Genomic DNA, 22,947 nt, shown 5'->3' on the forward strand with positions numbered 1-22,947 from the left:
CTCCTTCTCTTTCTAGACTCTTTCTATAAAGCATTCGACTCTATGGAGCATCCATTTATTCTTTCGCCGCTCAAACACTTTGGCTTTGGAATCAAATTTAGAGAATGGGTTGGTGGATTATATCGAGATATTAATAGCTGTGTCCTATTACCTAGTGGTACCACCCCAAGCTTCAAGATTAATGTGGGTATTCCTCAAGGTTGCCCCATCTCACCAGACCTGTTCATCTTAGCCACAGAAATGCTAGCAATCTATATTAAAAACTGTAATGATATTAAAAAACTGAATGTACTTGGCACAGAAATAATAATCAGACAACTAGCGGACGACACAACAATATTCTTAAAAGATAGATACCAAATTTCAACAACTATTTCCAAAATTGAAAAATTCTCAAAAGCCTCAGGTCTAACATTAAACTTAAAAAAGTGTGAATTGCTGGCTGTACACGACACTTCACTGAAAAACATCTGTAATATCCCTATTAAATCAGAAATCAAATACCTGGGGATTTACCTCTCCAAGGACCAAAAACAAAGCCAGCTTCTGAATGTAGAAAATAAAACTAAAGAATGCAAATCAAGACTAAATATATGGCTACAAAGGGACCTATCAATACTAGGCCGAATTTCCCTATAACTAAGATGAATGTTTATCAAGATGTTCTTACCCAGCCTACTCCAATGCCACTCCAAACAAACTGATTAAATCTATGGACTTAACCTATGGACTTACTAATACAAACTTTTATAAACCTCTTGTGGGTTGTCGCGTTGGTCTTGAAGAAACCAAACATCGCTGGGACAGTTTTTTTCCTTTTTGTTTCTTGTGTGTGGCATGTGTTGTGATTTCTATTGTCATATCTTAATTGAACAATAACCACAAAGTGCACTTAACTATAACTGATTCAACTGTAGTCTGTAACTATTTTGGGTTCTTTTTCTATTTTCATTATTTTTGTTTGTAAATATTTTGTTTAATCACTTTTCAATACATGGTACCTGTACTAAATTTAAATTCATGGTTCTGTGTTATTACTGACTACCAGCTCCTGTAGCCGAATTTAGACTTTTGTGATCTAACTAGCTGTTTATTTCAATAGTTATTTATTTAATTTAATGTTTGCTTGTAAATCTTGATATTTTCAATAAATAAATAAAAAGGACGAAAGGTGACCAGGCCCGGACATGTAGTAGGCTATTTTGTTTTAGTTTATGCAGCAGTCGTCCGTGAGGGGCTGCCAAATTTCATATTGTTGTTTGTTTATTTTTGGATTAAAGTTTATTCTGAAAAAATAAACTTCTCACCAATGGAAGAGAGCGAAGGGGTGTCGTCCATATTTTTTACAGTCTATGTTTTGTTTTTATTCAATTATTCATGTACAAACAATATGGCAATATTAATAAATCTTTACATAAAAAACATACAAGACAGGTGCATGAAAGAACCACAAATACACACAAAAAAAAATTAAAAAATAAATAAATAGAATTAAGGGGATAACGTTTTTCTTTTAAATCATTCTTCTTCTATGGTGAAAAAAAGACTAATTGCGTTTTTTTTAATCACTCTGAGGGCTTTTGTATAAGAAACAAATTCACCATGAAATGCACAGAACATTGGTTTCATCTTTAGATATTTTGATTTGTGAACATAAAATTTTCCAAGCATGAGGATATTTTTTACTGTCTATAGTTGACACGGTCAAAATCACGCGTTTCGTTTAAATACTTTTGACCCCGATCGCCTGCCATACTCTCTCTCTCTCTCTCTCTCTCTCTCTCTCTCTCTCTCTCTCTCTCTCTCTCTCTCGTTACACCAGAGCACGTCTACATTATCTGGTTACACATAGAAAGTGAAAGTGAAAGTAAGTTTTCCTGTCGCCATTTTAAGCAGGATAAATGCGAAATACGAAACGGAAAAAAACAGAACATCAAAGTGTTAATCAACCATTATAAAGGGATTGAAGTGTAGTTTTATGATTTTAAAGCTGGAGGATTTGAGATCCTGTATCTTGTAAAAGTTTGATCAAGGTGAGTGTTCATGTGTGACTTTCTCATATTAATATGAATCTCTGGAGGACATTTTACGTGATTGTTTGATATGAAATCTTAAATAAAGGTTTTTAATTTTTCACTTCAATGTTTCCTTTGTGTTTCGTGATGTTTGTGATTCTCCAGAAGTTTAGCTTATGTGTAAACATACATAGGCCAATTCACACAAACGTCAACAAACACGTTTTTTTTTTTTTTTTTTTTTTTTATCGGATCAGTGTGTGTCGATGTGGGTTCGGGGTTTGTTTTCTTTTTCACCCGAACATCAACGGTCGACTTGTGTGTGTGAAAAGGCCCTGTGAGCTTGAGTTAACGCAGTCACATGATCCTTTTCTCCCACACTCCAGATATGTTCAGCTAAATTATGAAGGTTGTTTAATTTAATCATTTAATTTAGTGTGTGAAATATTTCTTCATTCAGAGTCAGTGGAGGAGATCAAACTCATCAGATTCTCCTGCTGCTTCATCATGGCTGATTCAGAAGGATCCAGAGATGGAGATTGTTCTCCAGGATGCAGGTACTTTCAACAAACATTACATTACCATTACCCCCACACCTCCACCCCTCCACACACACAAACACAAACAGATCAAAGACAGTTACGGAAAAAAGATGATTTTTTTGCCCCCCTTTTTTTTAAACTAAAATGAAATATTCAGTAAAAAGTTAATTGTTTCCTCAAAGTCCTTTTTGATGCAGGATAAATGTATTCACAGTAATCCAAAGGATTAAACTGAATCTGTTCTCTGTTCCAGTTCAGTCCAGCAGAAGAGCTCAAACCCAGAGTCCAGCTGTGTGACTATGAAGAGTAACCGCTCTATGGATCCGCCACAAAAGTTTAAGAGTGGAGACAAACAGCCTGATCTCAGGTATATCATTTCTATAAAAGATGTGCTTATAGTGCGACGCTTTTGAATTAGAATCATCATTTTTCTCAGTCAGTCAGTCTAATACTAGCAATGACATCAAGTAAATGTAAGCTGAGATCTTTTCCACCTTTATATAATGGAGTAGGTGTAAAACTGAGTGGATTTTTTTAACTGCTGGTTCAGGGCCCGTATTTATCAAGCTTCTCAAAGTGTAATTTTAGTCTTAAAGGGTTAGTTCACCCAAAAATGAAAATTCTGTCATTAATTACTCTCCCTCATGTCGTTCCAAACCAGTAAGACTTTTGTTCATCTTCAGAACACAAATGAAGATATTTTTGATGAAACCTGAGAGCTTTCTGTCCCTCCACTGACTGCAACGTCATTGCAATTTTCAAGGCCCAGAAAGGTAGTAAAAACATTGTTAAAATAGTCCATGTGACTCCGGTGGTTGGTTTGATTCGTGGCTCATCATTGGTTGTTCGTTTAACGTTCGTTCTCAAGGTAGAAAAGTCAACAGCTTAAACGATGGCTCTTAGAAAGGCTCTTTTATTTTAGCAAACTGCCAAAAAACCTTAAAAAGCAAAACAAGAGAAAATTATTTTAATGCAAGCAATAAAAATAAAACTGCACACATCAGCTGTGGAATAAAAGAAAAGAAATGCACAATTAACTAGATTAAAGGGATAGTTCACCCAAAAATGAAAATTCTGTCAGTAATTACTCACCCTCATGTTGTTCCAAGACCTTCGTTCATCTTCGGAACATAAATTAAGATATTTTTGATGAAATCTGAGTGCTGGATCACTACTCCATAGGTTTCTATGTGATTGAAACTTGCTGGCCCAGAAAAGTTATTAAAGAGATCGTTAATATAGTCCAAGTGACTACAGTGGGTCAATCTTAAAGGAGCATTTCACCCATGGGAACATTGATCTTTATTGAAAGTGGGTCATATATGTAGTCGAAATGTAAAATAAATTTTGAATTTGGTGCCTTCGTGACCGAGGAAAGAAAGAAAGTAACTTCAGGACGCATTTGTATGAAAGACAACAACTCCCACAATGCACCACATTGCACAGCTGCGCAAGCCACTCCCACTAATCCAGAACAGCATATGAATCACTCATCCGTCTATAAGGTAGAGCTTAGATTCTCTGCCCGAGCCCGGACTCGACCCGACCCGACCCGCGGGCCGGGCCGGGCCGATATTTCTCGCCACTGTTCTCGGGCCGGGTCGGGTCGGGCCCTTGATAAAGCACGTCACGTGTCATGCGCAGCATCTCGTCCACTCGCGCACGCGTGACCTATCACTCCTGCTGTGCGTGCTGTAGGCTACTATTCTGTAGCTTAAGTGCTTGAAGAAGCAAAGAAAAAACAGGAGAATTAACTTTGAGCAAGTTTGGAGGAAAATCGGAGGTATGGAAACATTTTAAACTATAGTCGTGGGGAGTGACAACATATGTGTTGGCTTTGTTTCGTGCATTAAATGAGGCACGCTGCTCGCCTATGACAGCAAAAAAACGGGGACTTCGACGACGAACAGACACATGAAGCAGTCTTGCCATGACAGAAATTATGATAGTAGTCAGCCTCAGCCCTCGATGTCCTCTTTTGTTACTTTTCCGATCCATTCAAATATTTCTGAATAAACAAAAAACGCAGTTTACATGCTTCTTCCTTGTCGCATTATTCATTGAGATAATAATTAATAAATGCACGCACAATTATGAACGTGATAAATGTTACAGATATGTTTTACTATGCACAAACAAATGCCTTTCAACTTACATGTGCAAAATTCAGAATTAAATGAATGTGCTGCAATTTGTTCAAAAAGAGAGTCTAGCCTACGTGTTTTAGCCATTGAATAAGCACATTTAGTTTCAAGTTTGTTAAGTTTTGTTTTGAAGAAAGCTTTTCTTTAAAGTGAATTTCGTTTAGTATAAATTGTATTTTAATTTTAATACATTTTTCATCAACCAATTGCGTAGATTTAATACATAAAAATCAATTTAGCAGACAAATAATCATGACATGGAGTCGCCGGCACGCCGCGGTCACACCATTTGAAACTCGCGCTGTCACCGAATTTACAAATGCACATCTTGCTTGTTGCTCACACACATATTATGGTGAAACAACAATATGTTGAAGTAACATTATTAATAATAATTAATCTTTAAGAATATTTGATTGAATGCTGAATGTTGTGCTTGTTCAATTTAATAAAATTAAAACTTTAATTGTGATAATTAAAATAATTGAATATTTAATATTGAGTGGCCAATTTTTGCTCATTTATTAATAATATTTTTATAATATATATATATATAACTGTGCAGATCCCCCCTGTAGCCTAACTGATCTAGCACAGCAGCACCTGCGTTAAAAATAATTCTGGCGCCACCCCTGGTTACAACGGTTTCACATATTAAAAATGGTCGGGTTTAAATCGGGCTCGGGCTCATAATTACAGTGAACGTGTCGGGCCGGGCCGGGCTCGGACACAACGGGCTCGGGCTCGGGTAGGGTCGGGCTTGATTTGTTGGGCCCGATCTAAGCTCTACTATAAGGCTAGCTACCACCGGAGCTTGAAATTCATTTCACACAAAATGTCTAACGTTAGTTAGTTGGCGAACTCATTAGTGAATTACTTCTCATTTGTATTTCTTTCGAAGTGGTGAATTATTGCATGGTAACGTTACCGGGATGTTCAGTCAGATGCAGTGCAAAACTAGGATGGTTCACAACACAAACGTCCGTGTCCTCGTCTGATTCAGAGATTTCGTCCAGGAGAAATTGGCATCGTTTAAATTCTTTGCAGCAGACGGACTCTATCTCTGTGTTCGTAGTTGCATAGTGAGATCACCGGCGCCACCAGTCCGCCCCCAGCTCGAGCCAGTCTGGGCTTCTCGTCCGTGACAGGCAGGTCTTCTGCCTCGGCTGCTCTTCGCTATGCGGCTTGTAAAGGTAGCCACAAACACACCTGATTCGAGCATCAGACTTCCGAAATCCTCTTCTTCTACATCATATTGAGTAACGTTACCCTCCGCTATTGTCATATCTTTACAGCTGGCTCCACAGTGCCTGTTAGCTTAGCTTCCAAACAAGATGGAGGATATTGCTTTTAGTTTCAGAAAGTGAAGTCCCACCCACTGATCTGTAATAGGCCTGTAGCGTGAGCGGGTCCCGCCCCCTGGAATAATGAGGAGCTAGTGTTTGTAGTCTCTACACTTTTCAATGAAATGTGACTTCCTGCTTATTATGACGCAAAATGATGATTTTTACGTCATAATAAGCAGGAAGTAAAACACTTAAATCCTTATTTCTCCCATCTCAGGGAAAAATTAATGAAAAATCCACGTTTATTATAATATATGACTGGGTTTCTAACAATACAAAGCTTAATGCAAATTGGTGAAGTGTCCCTTTAAGTATATCAAGTGACAAGAATACTTTTTGTGCGCAAAAACAAACAAAAATAACAACTTTATTCCACTATTCATTTCCTTCTCTCTGGGCCTGGGAACACCGGGGAACATGAAATTTGGTGGGCATGTAGCCCCACTAGACTTTTACGGAAAAATTTCGTTTGGTCCCCGGGGGCCACTCCCCCCCCACCCCCCACCCCCGCGCTAGGCCCCCCGTGAATTTTTCGTCAACGATACCAGGGACACCGAAACACCGGGGAACATGAAATTTGGTGGCCATGTAGCCCCACTAGACTTTTACGGAAAAATTTTGTTTGGTCCCCGGGGGCCACTCCCCCCCCCCCGCGCTGGGCCCCCCGTGAATTTTTCATCAACGATACCAGGGACACCTAGCCTGACGTCATCATACTCAGATTCTAGTCAGAATGTGAGTCTGATACTGATCCATTGAGCTTTCATTATGGGGCGTGTTTCAACCGAACCAGGAAAAAAAATGCCTCTGCACTCAATTGGATAGACCTACAACCAATCAGAGCAACGGAGTAAGTGACGTATGTTTTTCATTCATGTTTCCGATCGCGGTTCTCTGTTCCTCTTTTAAAATTAATGCGCTGTCGATATCTTCTATAGCCTAACAGACGCGATGGCGGAATCTACACATGATGTTTTATAAACAAAGTTCAGGAGGAGCACATTCAAATAATCAATCCAATCAACCGTCTACGGTCTACACTATCAGCATTAGAGAAGGCATATATTTATTCACTGTCAACTCACCTAACATTTCTTGACAGTTTTCAGCATCCCTCCACTCACTCTCGGCTTGTTCTTCCACAGCCAGGAATATGGGGGAGTACTTTGGGTTCGGGCCGAATACCGAGCCCGAAGCCTCTCCTCGGACAGCACGCCAAATATGCATTTATTTTGACTTATTTGTAAGCGTGAACTCGTGAAATCTCAATTCTTCAGCGGCAGTCATTTGAATTCAACGTTGATGACGTGGATGATTACGTTACCGTTGCTCATCTGTCCATCATCGTATAAAGCCCGCCCTGACAATTTGATTGGTCCGAACAATTTTTGTTCGGGCATAATAGCTCCTCAATGGAACGAGTCCAGACCGAACTTCCCGACCTAAAAATTTTGTGGGCGGGGCTAAGTTCGGCTGGCATCCAGGCTAAGGGACACCGAAACACCGGGGAACATGAAATTTGGTGGGCATGTAGCCCCACTAGACTTTTACGGAAAAAATCTGTTTGGTCCCCGGGGGCCATATCCCCCCCGCACCCCCCCCCCACCCCCGCGCTGGGCCCCCCGTCAATTTTTCGTCAACGATACCAGGGACACCGAAACACCGGGGAACATGAAATTTGGTGGGCATGTAGCCCCACTAGACTTTTACGGAAAAATTTCATTTGGTTCCCGGGGGCCACTCCCCCCCCCCGCGCTAGGTCCCCCCAAACCCAAAAAATGCAGTTTTTCCTAAATAACTACCTGAACCGTGGCACCGAGGATGAAGAAATTTTTATGGTATGTTGGTCTTAAGGGCCCACATCAACCTAGCCCATAATCGATTGTCAAAGGTTTTTTTTTTTTTTTTTTTTTTCGTCATCTACTGAATTTTCCGTCAACGATACCAGGGACACCGAAACATCGGGGAACATGAAATTTGGTGGGCATGTAGCCCCACTAGACTTTTACGGAAAAATTTCATTTGGTTCCCGGGGGCCACTCCCCCCCCCGCGCTAGGTCCCCCGAAACCCAAAAAATGCAGTTTTTCCTAAATAACTACCTGAACCGTGGCACCGAGGATGAAGAAATTTTTATGGTATGTTGGCCTTAAGGGCCCACATCAACCTAGCCCATAATCGATTGTCAACGTTTTTTTTTTTTTTTTTTTTTGTCATCTACTGAATTTTTCGTCAACGATACCAGGGACACCGAAACACCGGGGAACATGAAATTTGGTGGGCATGTAGCCTCACTAGACTTTTACGGAAAAATTTTGTTTGGTCCCCGGGGGCCACTCCCCCCCCCCCCCCCGCGCTGGGCCCCCCGAAACCCAAAAAATGCAGTTTTTCCTAAATAACTACCTGAACCGTGGCACCGAGGATGAAGAAATCTTTATGCTATGTTGGTCTTAAGGGCCCACATCAACCTAGCCCATAATCACTCATTTGTGATTTGCGCCCCTTCCCATAAAAAATGAAAATGCAATATTATTCTGCTTTAATCGCCCCTATCTTCAGTTGAGATGTTCAGAACTGCACCATATTTCATGTGTATGATTAACTTGACATCCTCTGGGGGTATGCTAAGTTTCGTAGAATTTCATCCATGGGGGGGTATAAAATAAATTCATTTATGTGCACATTTAGTGACTGTACACTCATCGGCCTGTAGATGGTGGTGTTGAGCGAAGGGTTGCTGGTTTAGGATGATACTGTCACACACACACATGCAGGAATACAAAAAAAAAGCAAGCATGCACACACACTGACATCCACACGCACAGACACACACCCAATCCCATACACACACATACAAATCCACATGCACAGACACACACACACAAACACACACGCGCACACACATGTACGCACAGACACACACACACACACACACAGACACACACATACACAAACACACACACATGCACACACACACACAGACAGACATGCACATACTACTACTTTTTTTAGGTATATACATAAACACGCAATACAGCCAAATTGCTCCACGTCATTTATTTTTGTGGAAAGCCAGTGCAGGCCTGAGCGGCGGTCATATTTTGTACCGCCATGAGGTACATATAGTTTCTATAAAAGATGTGCTTATTGTATTTTATTTGTATGAAATTGTTATTAATATACAGCAGTTTAATGAGTTACAATCTGGCTGATTTCGGTCTATTAATGATCATCATTGTGCTCTTGTGTAAAGCTCTATGTGTTGTATTGTTAATACATTCACACACTGTAAAAGCTGTTGGTCTGTTACTCAGTTAATGACACAATTACATCAATATCAGTGTGTCTGATTCTTTACCCTCTTCATTCTGATTTAAGGTCAACTCTTCCATCCAGACCAGTTAAAAACAAAACTGTGTACAAGCCTGTGATTCAACCACAAGACTTTAATGAAAGCATGTTTCCTGGTTTCAGGTAAAATTCAGGACTTTGTTGTTGTTGTTGTTTAATTTTAGGTGCTGCAATTCACATCACACATCACTCACACACATGATTAATGATTTACACATTTCAGAAACCGAATGATGTTCTGTGTCCCATAAATAGTTTTGTAATTTATGGCTATTTACTTCTCTGACTTGTGTAATAATGTGATATTTTAATCTTACAGCCATGACTCTAATCCTGCTGAAGTCCTCAACACATTGAGATCAAATCTGAGACAGAAGTTTGAGTGTTTGTATGAGGGAATATCAAAGCAGGGAAACCCAACACTCCTGAATGAGATCTACACAGAGCTCTACATCACAGAGAGTGGAAGTGGAGAGATCAATAATGAGCATGAGGTGAGACAGATCGAGACACAGTCCAGGAGAGCAGAAACAGAGGACACACCGATCAAATGCAGTGACATCTTTAGACCTTTACCTGGACAAGACAAACCCATCAGAACTGTGCTGACAAAGGGAGTCGCTGGCATTGGGAAAACAGTCTCTGTGCAGAAGCTCATCCTGGACTGGGCTGAAGGGAAAGAGAATCAGGACGTCCAGCTCATATTTCCACTCGCTTTCAGAGAGCTCAACTTGATGAAGGACAAAACACTCAGTCTTTCAGATCTTCTTCATCTCTTTTTCCCCAAAACTAAAGAAATGGACATATCCAGTGATGAGTATAAAGTATTGTTCATCTTTGATGGTCTGGATGAGTGTCGTCTGTCTCTGAACTTTAGGAGCGATGTGAGGTTGTGTGATATATCTGAATCAGCCTCAGTGGACGAGCTGCTGAAGAACCTCATTGAGGGGAATCTGCTTCCCTCGTCTCTCATCTGGATCACCTCCAGACCAGCAGCAGCGGATCTCGTCCCCTCTGAGTGTGTCCATCGAGTGACAGAGGTACGAGGCTTCAGTGACACACAGAAGGAGGAATACTTCAGGAAGAGAATCAGTGATCAGAGTCTGGCCCACAGGATCATCTCACACCTGAAGTCCTCGAGGAGCCTCTTTATTATGTGCCACATCCCAGTGTTCTGCTGGATCTCAGCCACTGTTCTAGAGAAGATGTTGAGGAAATCACGGAGAGGAGAGATTCCCAAGACTCTCACTCAGATGTACACACACTTCCTGCTCATTCAGACCAACATCAAACATGAGAAGGACTATGAGAAGAAAGTGAAAGATGAAGACATGATTGTCAAACTGGGGAAACTGGCTTATCTGCAGCTTGTGAAAGGCAACCTGATCTTCTATGAGGAAGACCTGAGTGAGTGTGGCATTGATGAGGCAGAAGCATCAGTTTACTCAGGATTGTGCACTCAGATCTTCAGAGAGGAGTTGGGCTTGTGTCAGGGGAAAGTCTTCAGCTTTGTTCATCTGAGCATTCAGGAACATCTAGCAGCTCTATATGTGCATCTCTCCTTTATCAACAATAACATAAATGTGTTTGACCAGATTACCAAACCAACTAATGGAGGCAGAGTTTCCCTATCGGATCTCCATCAGAGAGCTGTGGATGAGGCTTTACACAGTAAAAATGGGCATCTGGACCTTTTCCTTCGTTTCCTTCTGGGTCTGTCAGTGAAGTCTAACCAGAGTCTCTTACAAGAACTGAAGACACAGACAGCAAACAGCTCTCACAGCAATAAGAGAACAGTTGACTATATTAAAGAAAAGATCAGTGAGAATCCCTCTCCAGATAAATACATCAATCTGTTTCACTGTCTGAATGAACTGGGTGATCTTTCTCTAGTGAACGAAGCTAAACCTCATACGAGCTCTAGAGGATTACGTGCTGTGAAACTCTCCTCGTCTCAGTGGTCAGCTTTAGTGTTTGTGTTGTTGTCCTCAGAGGAGACACTGCAGGAGTTTAACCTGAGGAACTTTATTGGAGGCAGAGATGATCGGTAAGTAACACTGAGTGCAATCATTACAGTCTAAAACATTATGAACAAAGAGAAACTCAGAGATCAGAGGTGTTTAAATCACGGGGCACAGACTGATTTCTGGGATATTGTAGATCATTTGCGTGTGTTCCTCAAACCGTGGCTGTGTCCTAGTAAGACTGCATATCTCGACTGCCACGTCATCAAGCGCCTCTGAAGGCCGTCTCAGTTTGAAGGATGTTTTGAAGACAGACTTCATTTTGTGTCTTTAATTCAGCTCATTTTGAAGGATGCATCAAGTATATCCTTCGTGTTCTTCAATCTCCCACAATCCTTTGCACACATTCTTATTAATGTAAAAGAACTGATGGAAAACGAGTCGGCTCTGAGTTCATTATGAAATGTAAGACACAGATAATGTATTCGGAGATGAAGGCATACATGTTATCTTTTGTTTCTGTGTAAATGAATCACTGAACACTAAACCAGTCCCTCCAGTTTTTCGCGATTCCGCGATCGCTGAATACAACGCAAAATCAACAAATTGTCGCATTTTTTTGCGATCCTGCATAATTCCTAATTTAACCGCAAAATAATCACAAAAATGAAAAATACCTCACAAAACATTAAATTATAATCACCCAATTGAAATATCTCTAGTTTAATTAAAGTTTCAATGCATTTTTACGTGGATACAGATGTTGCGGGGAAAGGGGAAACTCCTTTTCCTCGATTTACTGAAGCCTGTAATGTAAAACGCATTTAAACCCCAATCGCCGTCCCCGTGCAACAGGGCCACACCGGGCGGCACGTCACCATGGTTACAGATGGCAAAGAGATGCATTTTTCCTTCCTTTCCAAGTACAGGGATGCAAACAGCGCGCTTTTCGGCGCCTCCCGCTTTTTTTTTTGGGTGACAAATCTGAATAGGCATCTGAAGCCTATTTCATAGCTTAATGTGAGGGACAGAAGTCTATTTACATCATTAAAGTTTACGAAAACTCGTTTTCCCTCCTTTGCGGCTGTCAATCATTCTCCATTCAGTATTCAAACAGCGCGCGCGCCTAGGTTACAGCAGCATACATGCACGGTACAACTCTCTCCAATATGATATTCACATTATAATGCTTGATCTGTAGAGAAAAGGCTGTGTATTTGCATAAAATGACTTTATTTTGTTGGAGTTTGTTGCTGTTTTTAAACGACTCGCGCTACCGTGTGCCTGTTAGATCACACACATCACAAGGACTCGGCATCACACGCACAATAACTGAAATTTAAAACTGTGAAGAAACAAATGATCAATAAACTGTTGGACAGATAGACACTAGGATTTGTGCGCTCGACATTTCTTCGCTTTGTGCCGTGAACTTATAAATGCGCACTTGTGCAGCGCTGCACACTGACTCCACGTTGCTTTGAGCACATCATTCTGCACCCGCGATGCGCATACGCGCTTTGTGCGCTCTGTTTTGAAGCGTTTCATATTTTCATGGTTTTGCGCACTGAAAGATTATTAAAAGCCTATATTTTTGTATACCTAGCCTGCACAATACATTTAAAATAAGCATAATTTAATTGTATGTTATTTCTGTGTAGTGTAGTGTAGGCTATATAAATATACACACTTCTGAATTCTTGACATTCATATATAAATATAAAATTGTGAAATGTATGATTGCCTGATTGAATTTCAGTATATTTTCCTGCTTTTTTGTCCTTCGCCAATCACATGCCTGATTACTACACCTGCTGTTAATATTTACATAGGTCAGGTAAAAAAAAATTGCCCATAGGTTGTTTCAAAAGTTTTTCATTTGATGAGAATTTGATTAGACCAAAATAAACAAGTTTTATGCATTTTGTTTGTGATTTGTGTCATGTATGACTATTGTGCATCTGACATAATACTATTATTGTAAATGTGATGTCCTAATTATAAAATATAAAAATCGCAAATTTTTTCGCAAATTTCTGGAAATTACCACCACAAAATCAGTCATTTTGATCGCAAAAATCACACAAAAAAATCGCGAAATCCTGGAGGGACTGCTAAACTGAAAATAATGTAAGACACGGGGAGACACAGACGGCTGCCATTCACTGTATTGCATTCATAAAAAAGCCAGTTAATATAAAGATATTTAATAGGAAGTATTTTTCCTAAATTAAGTTTTAATATTATTATTATTATACAAGAGAAGTATTAAGAAAATAAATTAGATTAATGTCTCATCATCATTTTTCTTTATCACTAGTTGCTGGCAAAATAATGGACAATGATTCACATTTTGTGCACATCATTTCCTGTGACAATAAAACTAAGCAAATTATTAAATGAACAAGTAACAAGCAAACAAACTTGTGTGCTTAATTTCTACGAATAATTTGCTGATGCAGGTACAGAAAGACTTTTTTCTTGCCCCCCCGCCCAACTCGGGAGTTAAATGTCTCCATGGTGATAACCATAGCAACGGACAGGACAAACAAACCTGATGTGTCATAATAGTGTTGTGGTGTAAATGCAGACTAATAGCCCTGCCACAGCAACACTAACGAGAAGAAGAAAAAACTAATCAGTGACGGCTGAATACGAGGCTTCTACAGTTATAGATATAAAACCACTTTTTCACATGTCCTTTATAAAGCAGTGTTTCATTAAAAAAATTATTTGAGGGTATTTAGGAAGGTATAATGTATTATTTACTTATGATATGAATTATTATTATTATTATTATTAGCATTAATAATTAACTTTAACTTTAAATCATTTTTATTTTCAATTAGTGCCACACAGAACACAGGAGATGAAGTTCTCCAGAAGCTGATGCCTGTGGTTACAGCAACTAGATGCGCTCGGTAAGTAACACTGAGAACAAGCATCACTGTTAAAACATTATAACAGTTCTTACTTAAACATAAATTAATGGTTTAGCAAAAAATACGAGTCACACTTCAGCTCTTACCTATCTGGCCTGGTTTGTGATCTACTTAACCATTTTTTATGATATGTGTGAGAAATTTATATTCAAATATATGCATTTGTAATGTATGCATATAAACATTTATATTTAATGTATGTAATGTATTCAATGTATTCCATTTGATCAGTTTCATATAATCTTTCTCCCTCACATAGAGACATAATTTAAATTTACTGATATATTGAATTCATTGTTTAAAAAAAGAGATATTGCACAAATTATAAACACAATCAAGAAAAGCTAAGATTTCTGTTTTGATCTGAGAGAGTGAAGAGTGTGTAATTGTTCTCTACAGGTTGTGGGATTGTGGTGTGACAGATAAAGGTTGTGCTGCTCTGGCTTCTGCTCTGAGATCAAACCCCTCACACCTGAGAGATCTGTATCTGTCTGATAATAAACTAGTAGACTCAGGAGTGAAGCTGTTCTCTGCTGGACTGGAGAATCCTCACTGTAAATTGGAGAAACTGTGGTAAGATCATACGTTACTCTCACATGAAACTGTCACTAGGTGCGTTTCCATTACAGATTTGTGCAAAACTTTTGCGATTTTTTTTCTCTAAATGGCGACAAAAAGCTGTTGTGAAATTACGGCGTTTCCATTAACTGATGTTATGCGACTAAAACTTCATTTTTTCCTCTCGCGATCAGTAAAATCATTCCAAAAATCATGCTAACGGACGTTGGTAGGATTATGTATATCCCAGCCACTGCACTGGCCATTATTATTAATGGAAGGATATGTGTGTGTGTTTCCAAGCATTAATGGTGAGGAATGACCATTATTATACTTGTGAGCGGCACATATGAGGAGTTTCTGGGTGTTTCTCCCTCAGTTCTGCTTCAAGGTCTTGACTGTTGCATTTATTTGAGGTTTAGAATCCATTATTCCTGTAATTCTTTTGCCTTATATGAATTTAATAAAGAACTCTGTCTCGTATTCTGTCCAAACACACTGCGTTGTCTACATCAGGTGACTGTAAATGCGCAAAAACGGTTTCCATTGCAGCTTTGCGAAATATTTCTTTTTTGAATGGCCTGAAAAACCTCCTAATGTGAGCGTAAAAACTTTTTTTCCATAAATGGGAGTTTTTGCGAAATTGACGTGTTTCCATTGGGCGTATTTTCAATTCGCAATTTCAATTTGCGCAATTTGAAGGGTAATGGAAACGCAGCTACTGTGAATTCATGAAGAATAATCAAAATGGAATCAAATGCAGGGAAATAACTACTATTTCATTAATTACAAGCAAAGCTATTAAAACTACATGATCAAATTATTTTTACTTCTGTTCATATGATTTAAGAGAATTCATATTTGTAAAGCGTTTGCTCTATTTATCAAAACGACTCCATCTACACCTGGTCACATAAATGTGTTTTTGCAAAACGGATTTAAATCCGATCTTCAATTCCCGCACTATATGCAGATTTAATGGAGGGCACGTCACCGAAAGCAACAGATATGAGCTGCATTTTATTGATCATCAGCTAAAATTTCTAAATCAAAGACCGCAATAAGAAAGAGCAGCAACAGCCCTGGAAGATCATTTAATTTCTTTACTTTTAATGATGATGATTGTGTGTTAAGCGTCTGCGACTCACTTTCACTTTGATCTGCGATAGTTTGAACGTTGTCTTGATGAACAGATGCTCAGCTGCTCGTCTGCGGTGATGCGTGTTGCAGTAGCGGCGTCATATCTGGCTATAACATGACATATAGCCTATCACACGCTCTCACACGTTTATTTTTTAGCATATCTGGGAGGAGTAAAATTTCCATATGTGGTTTCAACAACCAGATGCATTTACACTTGTCCAGTTTGGTCTGAAATGCGGCCCAGACCTCCTCCTGAAGTGGTTTGAGCGATCGGATTCAAATCCGTCTCGAATGCGTTTCGGAGGGCATTTACACCTGGTCTTTTCACAGAAAACGCATGAAGTGGCCAGGTGTAAACAGCCCCTAAATCATCCACCATCAAAAATCGTGATATCGCATAAGCACAAGTATAAAACGACTGTTATCATGTCTGAAAACAAACACAAGTAACGGAGTTTCCAAAACTGTATCGCACGCGTGCTACAGTGGGACATTTATTCATGGCACAGACCAATCTTTGTGTAGATATATGTCGCACTGTACAGCCCTGTACAAGACCCTTTTAATGAGCGTTTGGTGTAGGTCTACTAGGCATAGAGATATCTGAACATCTTTGCCAAGCGCAAACCAGTACAGAAGTAGCCTAATCTATAATTAAAGTGAAAGCTGAAACTGAAGTGGATATGGAGAAAAGCTTCTTTATATGCCATTGCCTAAATTTTAAACGGATGTCTGCCAATAGGCCTAAAACATTACATATATGTTATTGTGACAGAGACTGGGACTCCAGGTTAATAAGATTCTGACTGAGTAGCAAGATATGAATTCAATTGTGATTCTGTGAGAATTCACAGATCCAGTTTCTCTTTTTTAATCTTCCCCTTAACATTTAAAGGAATCTACGTGTGTGTGTGTGTGTGTGTGTGTGTGTGTGTGTGTGTGTGTGTGTGTGCTCAAATACGGCTTCTGGAGAGCAAATAAAGGATAAAATATGAATGACTAAACACATTAATTAAGAAGTTCCCCATACTTTTAGAGTTACAACTAAAACCACTAGATGGCAGCAGCGTATAAGAGATGAACTGACAGCTAGTAAATCTTTGAACATGGAGTGCTAATGATAATAAATGTAATATGTCAGGCTCACAATTTTTACAATTGAAGTGCTATAAAAGTTGTAGAAATGACAAATTCAATGTGCATTGTATTTAAAAAAATCTTTAAATCTTTAAAAAATCTTTATTAATATGCAAATAGACAATAGACATCCAGCAAAAGAAAAATGGCAAGTGTTTATTTATCCATGGCACATGCATTTTGTTTCTTTATATGCAGCCCAATGTTATCCAATGAGTTGTTTGCATTATCTAGGTATTTTATTTTAATTGTATTACATTTTTGGTAACACTTTACAATAAGGTCTCATTTGTTAATGCATTAACTAACATGAACTAACAGAGAGCAATAGCCTTTATTAATGTTAGTTAATAAAATATTAGTGTTCATGTTAGTTCACAGTGCATGTTAACAGATACAACTTTGGATCTTAAAAATGTCTTATAAAATGTTGAGCTTAACATTAACTAAGATTAATAAATGCTGTAGAATATTGTTCATTAATTGTTGGTTCATGTTAACTAATGCTAGCAAAATGAAACTTTAGCACATTATAAAGTGTTACCATTTTTTAATAAAGAAAGTTGGCCATAGGAGTGTAAAATTAATTTTAAAAGTGAAAGGGTTAGTTCGCCCATTTAAGACATGAAGTTGTATGCAATCCTTACCAGCACTATAGTGCATACACACTGACCCACTCTGTGGTCACCTCCCTGGTCAGAGTTCTGGCCGCTGGAAGTTTTTCAAGAAAGTATTCCCTGTTAGTTTCCGGGGCCTCAAAACTGTGCGTTTTTACGTGAAAAAATTATATGCGTTTCAAAGCTTGATTAATTTACATCACAAAAAACACGCCAGACAAAATTCATACCTCAGTTTTTAATCGGCACTATTTTCTTTCCATTTCTATCAATCCACGCTGCTGTCAACGTCAACAGTGCGCACGTTCCGATCAGCTGTTGATAGCGCGACTCGCTGACAACATGTCTGACTACGAAACTTCTGATGATGAAACCAATTTTAGCACAATGTCAGATGGAACAGATGATGATTAAAGTAATTTTAGCACAACGCCAAAGGGATACCTTTATGAACCGGAGTATACCGATGCCAAACTTCAGCAGATGGAGATAGAACGGGAAGAGAGAGAGCGAGAGGACAGAGATGAAGTTGTCCAAGTTGATGCTGGGCCCACAGCTGTAGCAAGAGCCAGGATGAACGACAAATGGTGGTGCACTTGTTCAAATTGTCAAGTTATGCCAACAGAAGCTATTGCTGCCACGAATGGGAACTCATGCCACAGATGCAAAACCTATCGATTGACGAGGAGGCCAACTGCATTACAGGTCTGTCTGCATTACATCCAAATAGTTTTCTCAGCAAATTGTACCTATATCCCTATATACTGTTTTTATATTAGACCTCTTTTCACGTGATTTCCACTGGAGTCTAAACATTGTTTATTGTACAGTTTAGACATGGGATCATAAAGTTAGTAAATATAGAGCTTACCCGTGGTACTGGTACAGCAAAACTCTTTCAAATCTGTTTTTTTTTCCTCCTTGGTTGGGGATGTAATCGTCTTCGCTGAAGTGAGCACTGCACAGAGAGAGCGAGGTTCGCGGGAGAGGCTCCGGCGAAAACCTGGCCTGAGTCTCGGGCTCCGGTGGTCTCTGAGAGCAGCGCTTCTTCTTACGCGGCCCAGAGACCGGAGGAGCGGTGTCTGCGTTGAACCAGGCGAGTCGAGCCTGCAGGGTCGACATCGGCAGTTCCTCGCAGAATTCGCAGCTGCCCGAAGACAAGGCGGTGGCTGCATGGTCACGTCCCAGGCAGAGAGCGCAGATCACGTGGCGGTCCCTGTCGCTGAGATGAGAGCGATGCGAAGAGCTTCGCTGAAGAGACAGAAATCAGAGATTTAGCCTCCGAGCCCTCCTTATATACGCTCTGCCACCGCCCATTCTGGCGGGTTGTGATGCGTGAGGGCGCGACGTCACGCCGGGCTTACTGGTAGGCTAAAGCAGTTGCCATGCGGCAGCCAATGAGCACGCAAGTTAGCCTGCTCTAGCTCTGCTAGCCGCTGCACTGCGTTGACAATAAATACAAAATTAAGGATAATTTTTTGGCTTCATATCTCGGGAAAAGATGACTTTACCCGTAACGTAAGCTAGCTTACGCAATACGAGAGAACTGAGAGAGAAACAGGACTGCCCCCTACTGGTGATGTAAATGGTAAATGGACTGCATTTAAATAGCGCTTTCACAGACCTATGGCCACCAAAGCGCTGTACATATAGCCTCACATTCACCCATTCACTCACTCGTTCACACACCGACGGTGGTGACAGCCATGCAAGGCGCCATCCAGCTTGTCGGGAGCAGCTGGGGTTAGGTGTCTTGCTCATGGACACCTCGACACTTGGTCAGGTGGAACCTGGGATTGAACCACCAACCTCTTGGTTTGTAGACAATCTACATGAACCACTGAGCCACTGCCGCCCCCTATGTACGGCGTGTGCCAGAGAACTTCACCACGGCCGAATCGCCCAATCCCTTTCCCTGTGATTCTTAATGGACACATCTGCACAACTTTTGATTTAAAACATGTATTAATAAATGTTGAAATGAACATCAACTAAGATTAATAAATGTTGTAGAAGAATCTGTCATGGTTCGTTCATGTTAACTAATGTAGTGAACTAGTGTGTAACAAATGAAATCTTATTGTAGTGTAAGCAAATAATCATCTCTGTGAGTCCATGTAATGCAAGTGGATTCAGAAACCACACAAAGTGAACATGACGGTAATCCATAAACCCCATCTGATGAATCAGTGCTTCTGAAGTGAAACAAATATTTAAAACTTTTTACAATATAAACCTTTGCTTCCGGCCAACATACACACATTCACGAGTTCATGTTCGTCTTAAACGTCAGCACGTTCTGAAGCGTGATATAAGCGAACTGTGAAACTCACAGGAATGCCGCTCATCTGCGCTTCCGCATCACTTCTCGTGTGAGCTTCAGAATGCACTTGTGTCGCTTCACGCCGATATCATTAACCCGTGTGCGACCATTGGCTGGAAGTGAGTGTTTATAACACTCTTATGGAAATATGATCATATATTTTAATTATCATTTAAATCTGACTGCTTTTCCAATTGTATTTCATAAACCAACATAATAAAATTATGTTATAATAAAATGAACATGACCTTGTTGTAACAGCGCTTTATATAGATTTATTACATGGCTTGGTTGAATTCTAATGTAGAATGCGGTGTGTTATTTCTTGATATCAGCCGCTGCTAAGTATAACACACCGTTGCCATGGAGAACAGAGCGTTGCTATGGACGCAGGATTCTAACCGTAGAGACGGAACGGACTATTTTCTTTAGCGGATAAACTCCTTTTTAAATCAACATTTTGTGTCAAATTATTGATTTATTTGGTGGGTAGTCATGTAATAAGTGGGATAATGTAGAGCGAGGTGGTTGTTATAGCGAACACAACCCCTTCAGGCTGATTGAAGCTCTGCTTGGCGTCGGGGTCCTGATCAGCCTGTCGATGTATTCGCTATAACAACCGCCTCGCTCTACATTATCCCTTACATAACTCTCAGGCCACGGAGCCTCATCAATAGGGCATGCATGCGCTGAACACCTCTGGAGTAAACTGACCCTGGAAAAGAACCTGCTCCGGAGCGGCTATGGCTACTGACATACCCTGAAAGCTCCTCTGTTTGTGGAGCCCAGAGTTGAGGTTATCCCAGGGCCGGCCCTGACCAGTTTGCTGCCCTAGGCAAGATTTTACCTGGTGCCCCATGCATCACAGCCCATTTCACCCCGTTACTGTGTTCATGATTATTTAGCCTATATATATAAATTGTGACGAGCGTCCCGGCCGATCATCAGCGTCGCCCTGGAAACAAACGAGCCACAGCTGCACGTCCTCATCACGCCCCGATCGGCCTCAGCTGCGGCTCATTAACTGGTGTGCTTATAAGCACACAGGACACAAGAGTTGGTGGAGAACCTCTGACTGGGAAAGTGGAACTAATGCTTCTCTCTATTCTCTCACAGACAGCAGCTGAAGCCGATCTCTCCCCACGAGCACTCAGACACGGACTTCACTGGCACGAGGATAAGAAGCACACCACTCACCGGAGCACCTACCCGTACTGTCTGCTTTCACCATTCACCATTCACTTTGTTCAATAAACCCACCCTCCGGGGCTTTAAGTTGAGCTCTCCTTGTTGTGTGATTCTTCACCCCGTGGCAATATATACATACACAAGGCCGCATTAATGCACAGGCTTACCTTGGCTGAAGCCCTGGGGCCTCCCATGTTCAGGTTCATGATGAGCTGAAAAGGTCATATTGTTTTGTCGCTGTATGTCGCTAGTCTCTATACTGTGAAGTCGCTTGTGGGCGTTGGTAGTGCTGTCACTCTAATGCAGTGTTTCTCAAACTTTTTCAGCCCAAGGACCACTTTATCTTCCAATTTTTTTCTGAGGACCACCTAACAGAATCCCACTCTAACACGCCCCCAAAAACCAACAAAATAGGAAGGATAAGCTCAATTTAAGTTTAATATGCAACTGTTTCAAGTCAAAAACTAATTATTCAAACACAAATGCAATGATATGATCAGAAATTATTATATTAATTTTTATTTCATTTGAAAAAGTAAATGTGAAATGAGTTGCAGCTTAATATGAACAACAAACTGCACATGTGGAAAAAAAAAAAAAAACTGCAATTAAACATACTGTAACAGCCTAGATCCCACTTAATGTCATTCCAAAGAGCCATTAGTTTAAAACTGAGGTGGTGGGTATAGGAAGTCTATGGTTGTAACTATGGTAACAATAAAATGCTGAAAAGAATGTTCCCCTTAATGTCCAATATCACTGAAAGTACTGGGATTTTACACATGAAACAAAAACTAGTACATTACAAAACTAATAGATCTGTGGATTTTATATTTTGAGATTTCCATCTAAAACTTAACGTGAATATTAATGAGACGGGTGGTGCTGCTTATCACACATCAGTTTCTGAATGTCTGGCTCCAAAGAGGAGAGTTTCAGTCTCATACTAGGCTCCTCGTTTAGTCTGTTGCGCTGTTTTGTTTTCAAACCAACCAGTGTGGAAAACCCAACTTCACAGTTGTATGTAGTTGGGAAGGGCATGAGCACTTTGAGGGCAGATTCTGCAAGCTTTGGATGTTCAGGAAGGAGCTGAGCCCAGAAGTCGGTTAAGGGCTGTTGTTTCAATGACATTTTGAGACCTCCATCTGATGCAATGTCCACAAGACTATTGCCTTACTGTATTGAGAGCTTGGTACATTGCTCAATGATGTCGCCAAACGGATTTCTGATCCACTCAAAGTCCACATCTAGCTCTGGAAAGTATTTCCCCAGCTGCATGTGAAGGCCTTGTAGATGTTCCTTTATGGCTGTGACGGTGTCGTCACCCAGGGTCTCTTCAGTTTCGAGAAGAAAGTCCGCTAGAGTGGGGAAACAGTCAAATTCACGGCGATCGATACGTGCGCACCAGAGCTTTAATTTGGTGCGGGCCCCTTTAATTTTGTCCTGTACAGTGAAGACTGTGACCGTTTTTCCTTGCAGTGCTAAGTTGAGTGTATTGAGCGTGCTGAAAAAAACGGCAAGATAGGCTAGTCGAAGTCGATCATATAGTTCATCAGCTTGGTGCAGAAATAATTTTACTTCATCGCGCAGTTCAAAGAGACGAGACAGGACCTTGCCACGGGACAACCAGCGCACTTCAGTGTGGAACAGAAGTTTTGTGTGCTCACTCCCCATTTCTT

General features: G+C 40.3%; 2 protein-coding genes across 6 annotated transcripts in view; both read left to right on the forward strand.

The window, feature by feature from the left end:
- Positions 1-22,947, forward strand: part of LOC308703321 (NLR family CARD domain-containing protein 3-like) — a 316,889-nt gene that overhangs the window by 256,455 nt on the left and 37,487 nt on the right. The window lies entirely within an intron of this gene.
- Positions 1,845-21,360, forward strand: LOC308703325 (NLR family CARD domain-containing protein 3-like). Of its 4 annotated transcripts, none has more exons than XM_081386716.1 (9): positions 1,845-2,033; positions 2,476-2,572; positions 2,811-2,924; positions 9,424-9,519; positions 9,716-11,443; positions 14,210-14,281; positions 14,702-14,875; positions 18,055-18,462; positions 21,197-21,360. In XM_081386716.1, the coding sequence occupies exons 2-8, from the start codon at positions 2,523-2,525 to the stop codon at positions 18,077-18,079; spliced, it is 2,259 nt and encodes a 752-aa protein (XP_081242842.1). In that variant the 5' UTR covers positions 1,845-2,033; positions 2,476-2,522; the 3' UTR covers positions 18,080-18,462; positions 21,197-21,360. The 4 variants fall into 4 exon arrangements, with proteins under 4 accessions (XP_081242842.1, XP_081242843.1, XP_081242844.1 ...); XM_081386717.1 differs by having other exon boundaries at positions 18,238-18,462; positions 21,197-21,359; XM_081386718.1 differs by having other exon boundaries at positions 18,383-18,462; positions 21,197-21,359.

This window comes from Scardinius erythrophthalmus, assembly GCF_964197995.2.
Source record: "Scardinius erythrophthalmus genome assembly, chromosome: 15".
NCBI classification, from domain to species: Eukaryota; Metazoa; Chordata; class Actinopteri; order Cypriniformes; family Leuciscidae; genus Scardinius; species Scardinius erythrophthalmus.

What these genes read in the sequence shown, in the direction of transcription:
- LOC308703325 (XM_081386716.1), top strand. Translation starts at nt 2,523, where the DNA reads ATGGCTGATTCAGAAGGATCCAGAGATGGAGATTGTTCTCCAGGATGC. An exon ending in GATTGTTCTCCAGGATGCAG is followed by an intron (nt 2,573 to 2,810) that starts GTACTTTCAACA and finishes TCTCTGTTCCAG; the next exon opens with TTCAGTCCAGCAGAAGAGCT. An exon ending in GACAAACAGCCTGATCTCAG is followed by an intron (nt 2,925 to 9,423) that starts GTATATCATTTC and finishes TTCTGATTTAAG; the next exon opens with GTCAACTCTTCCATCCAGAC.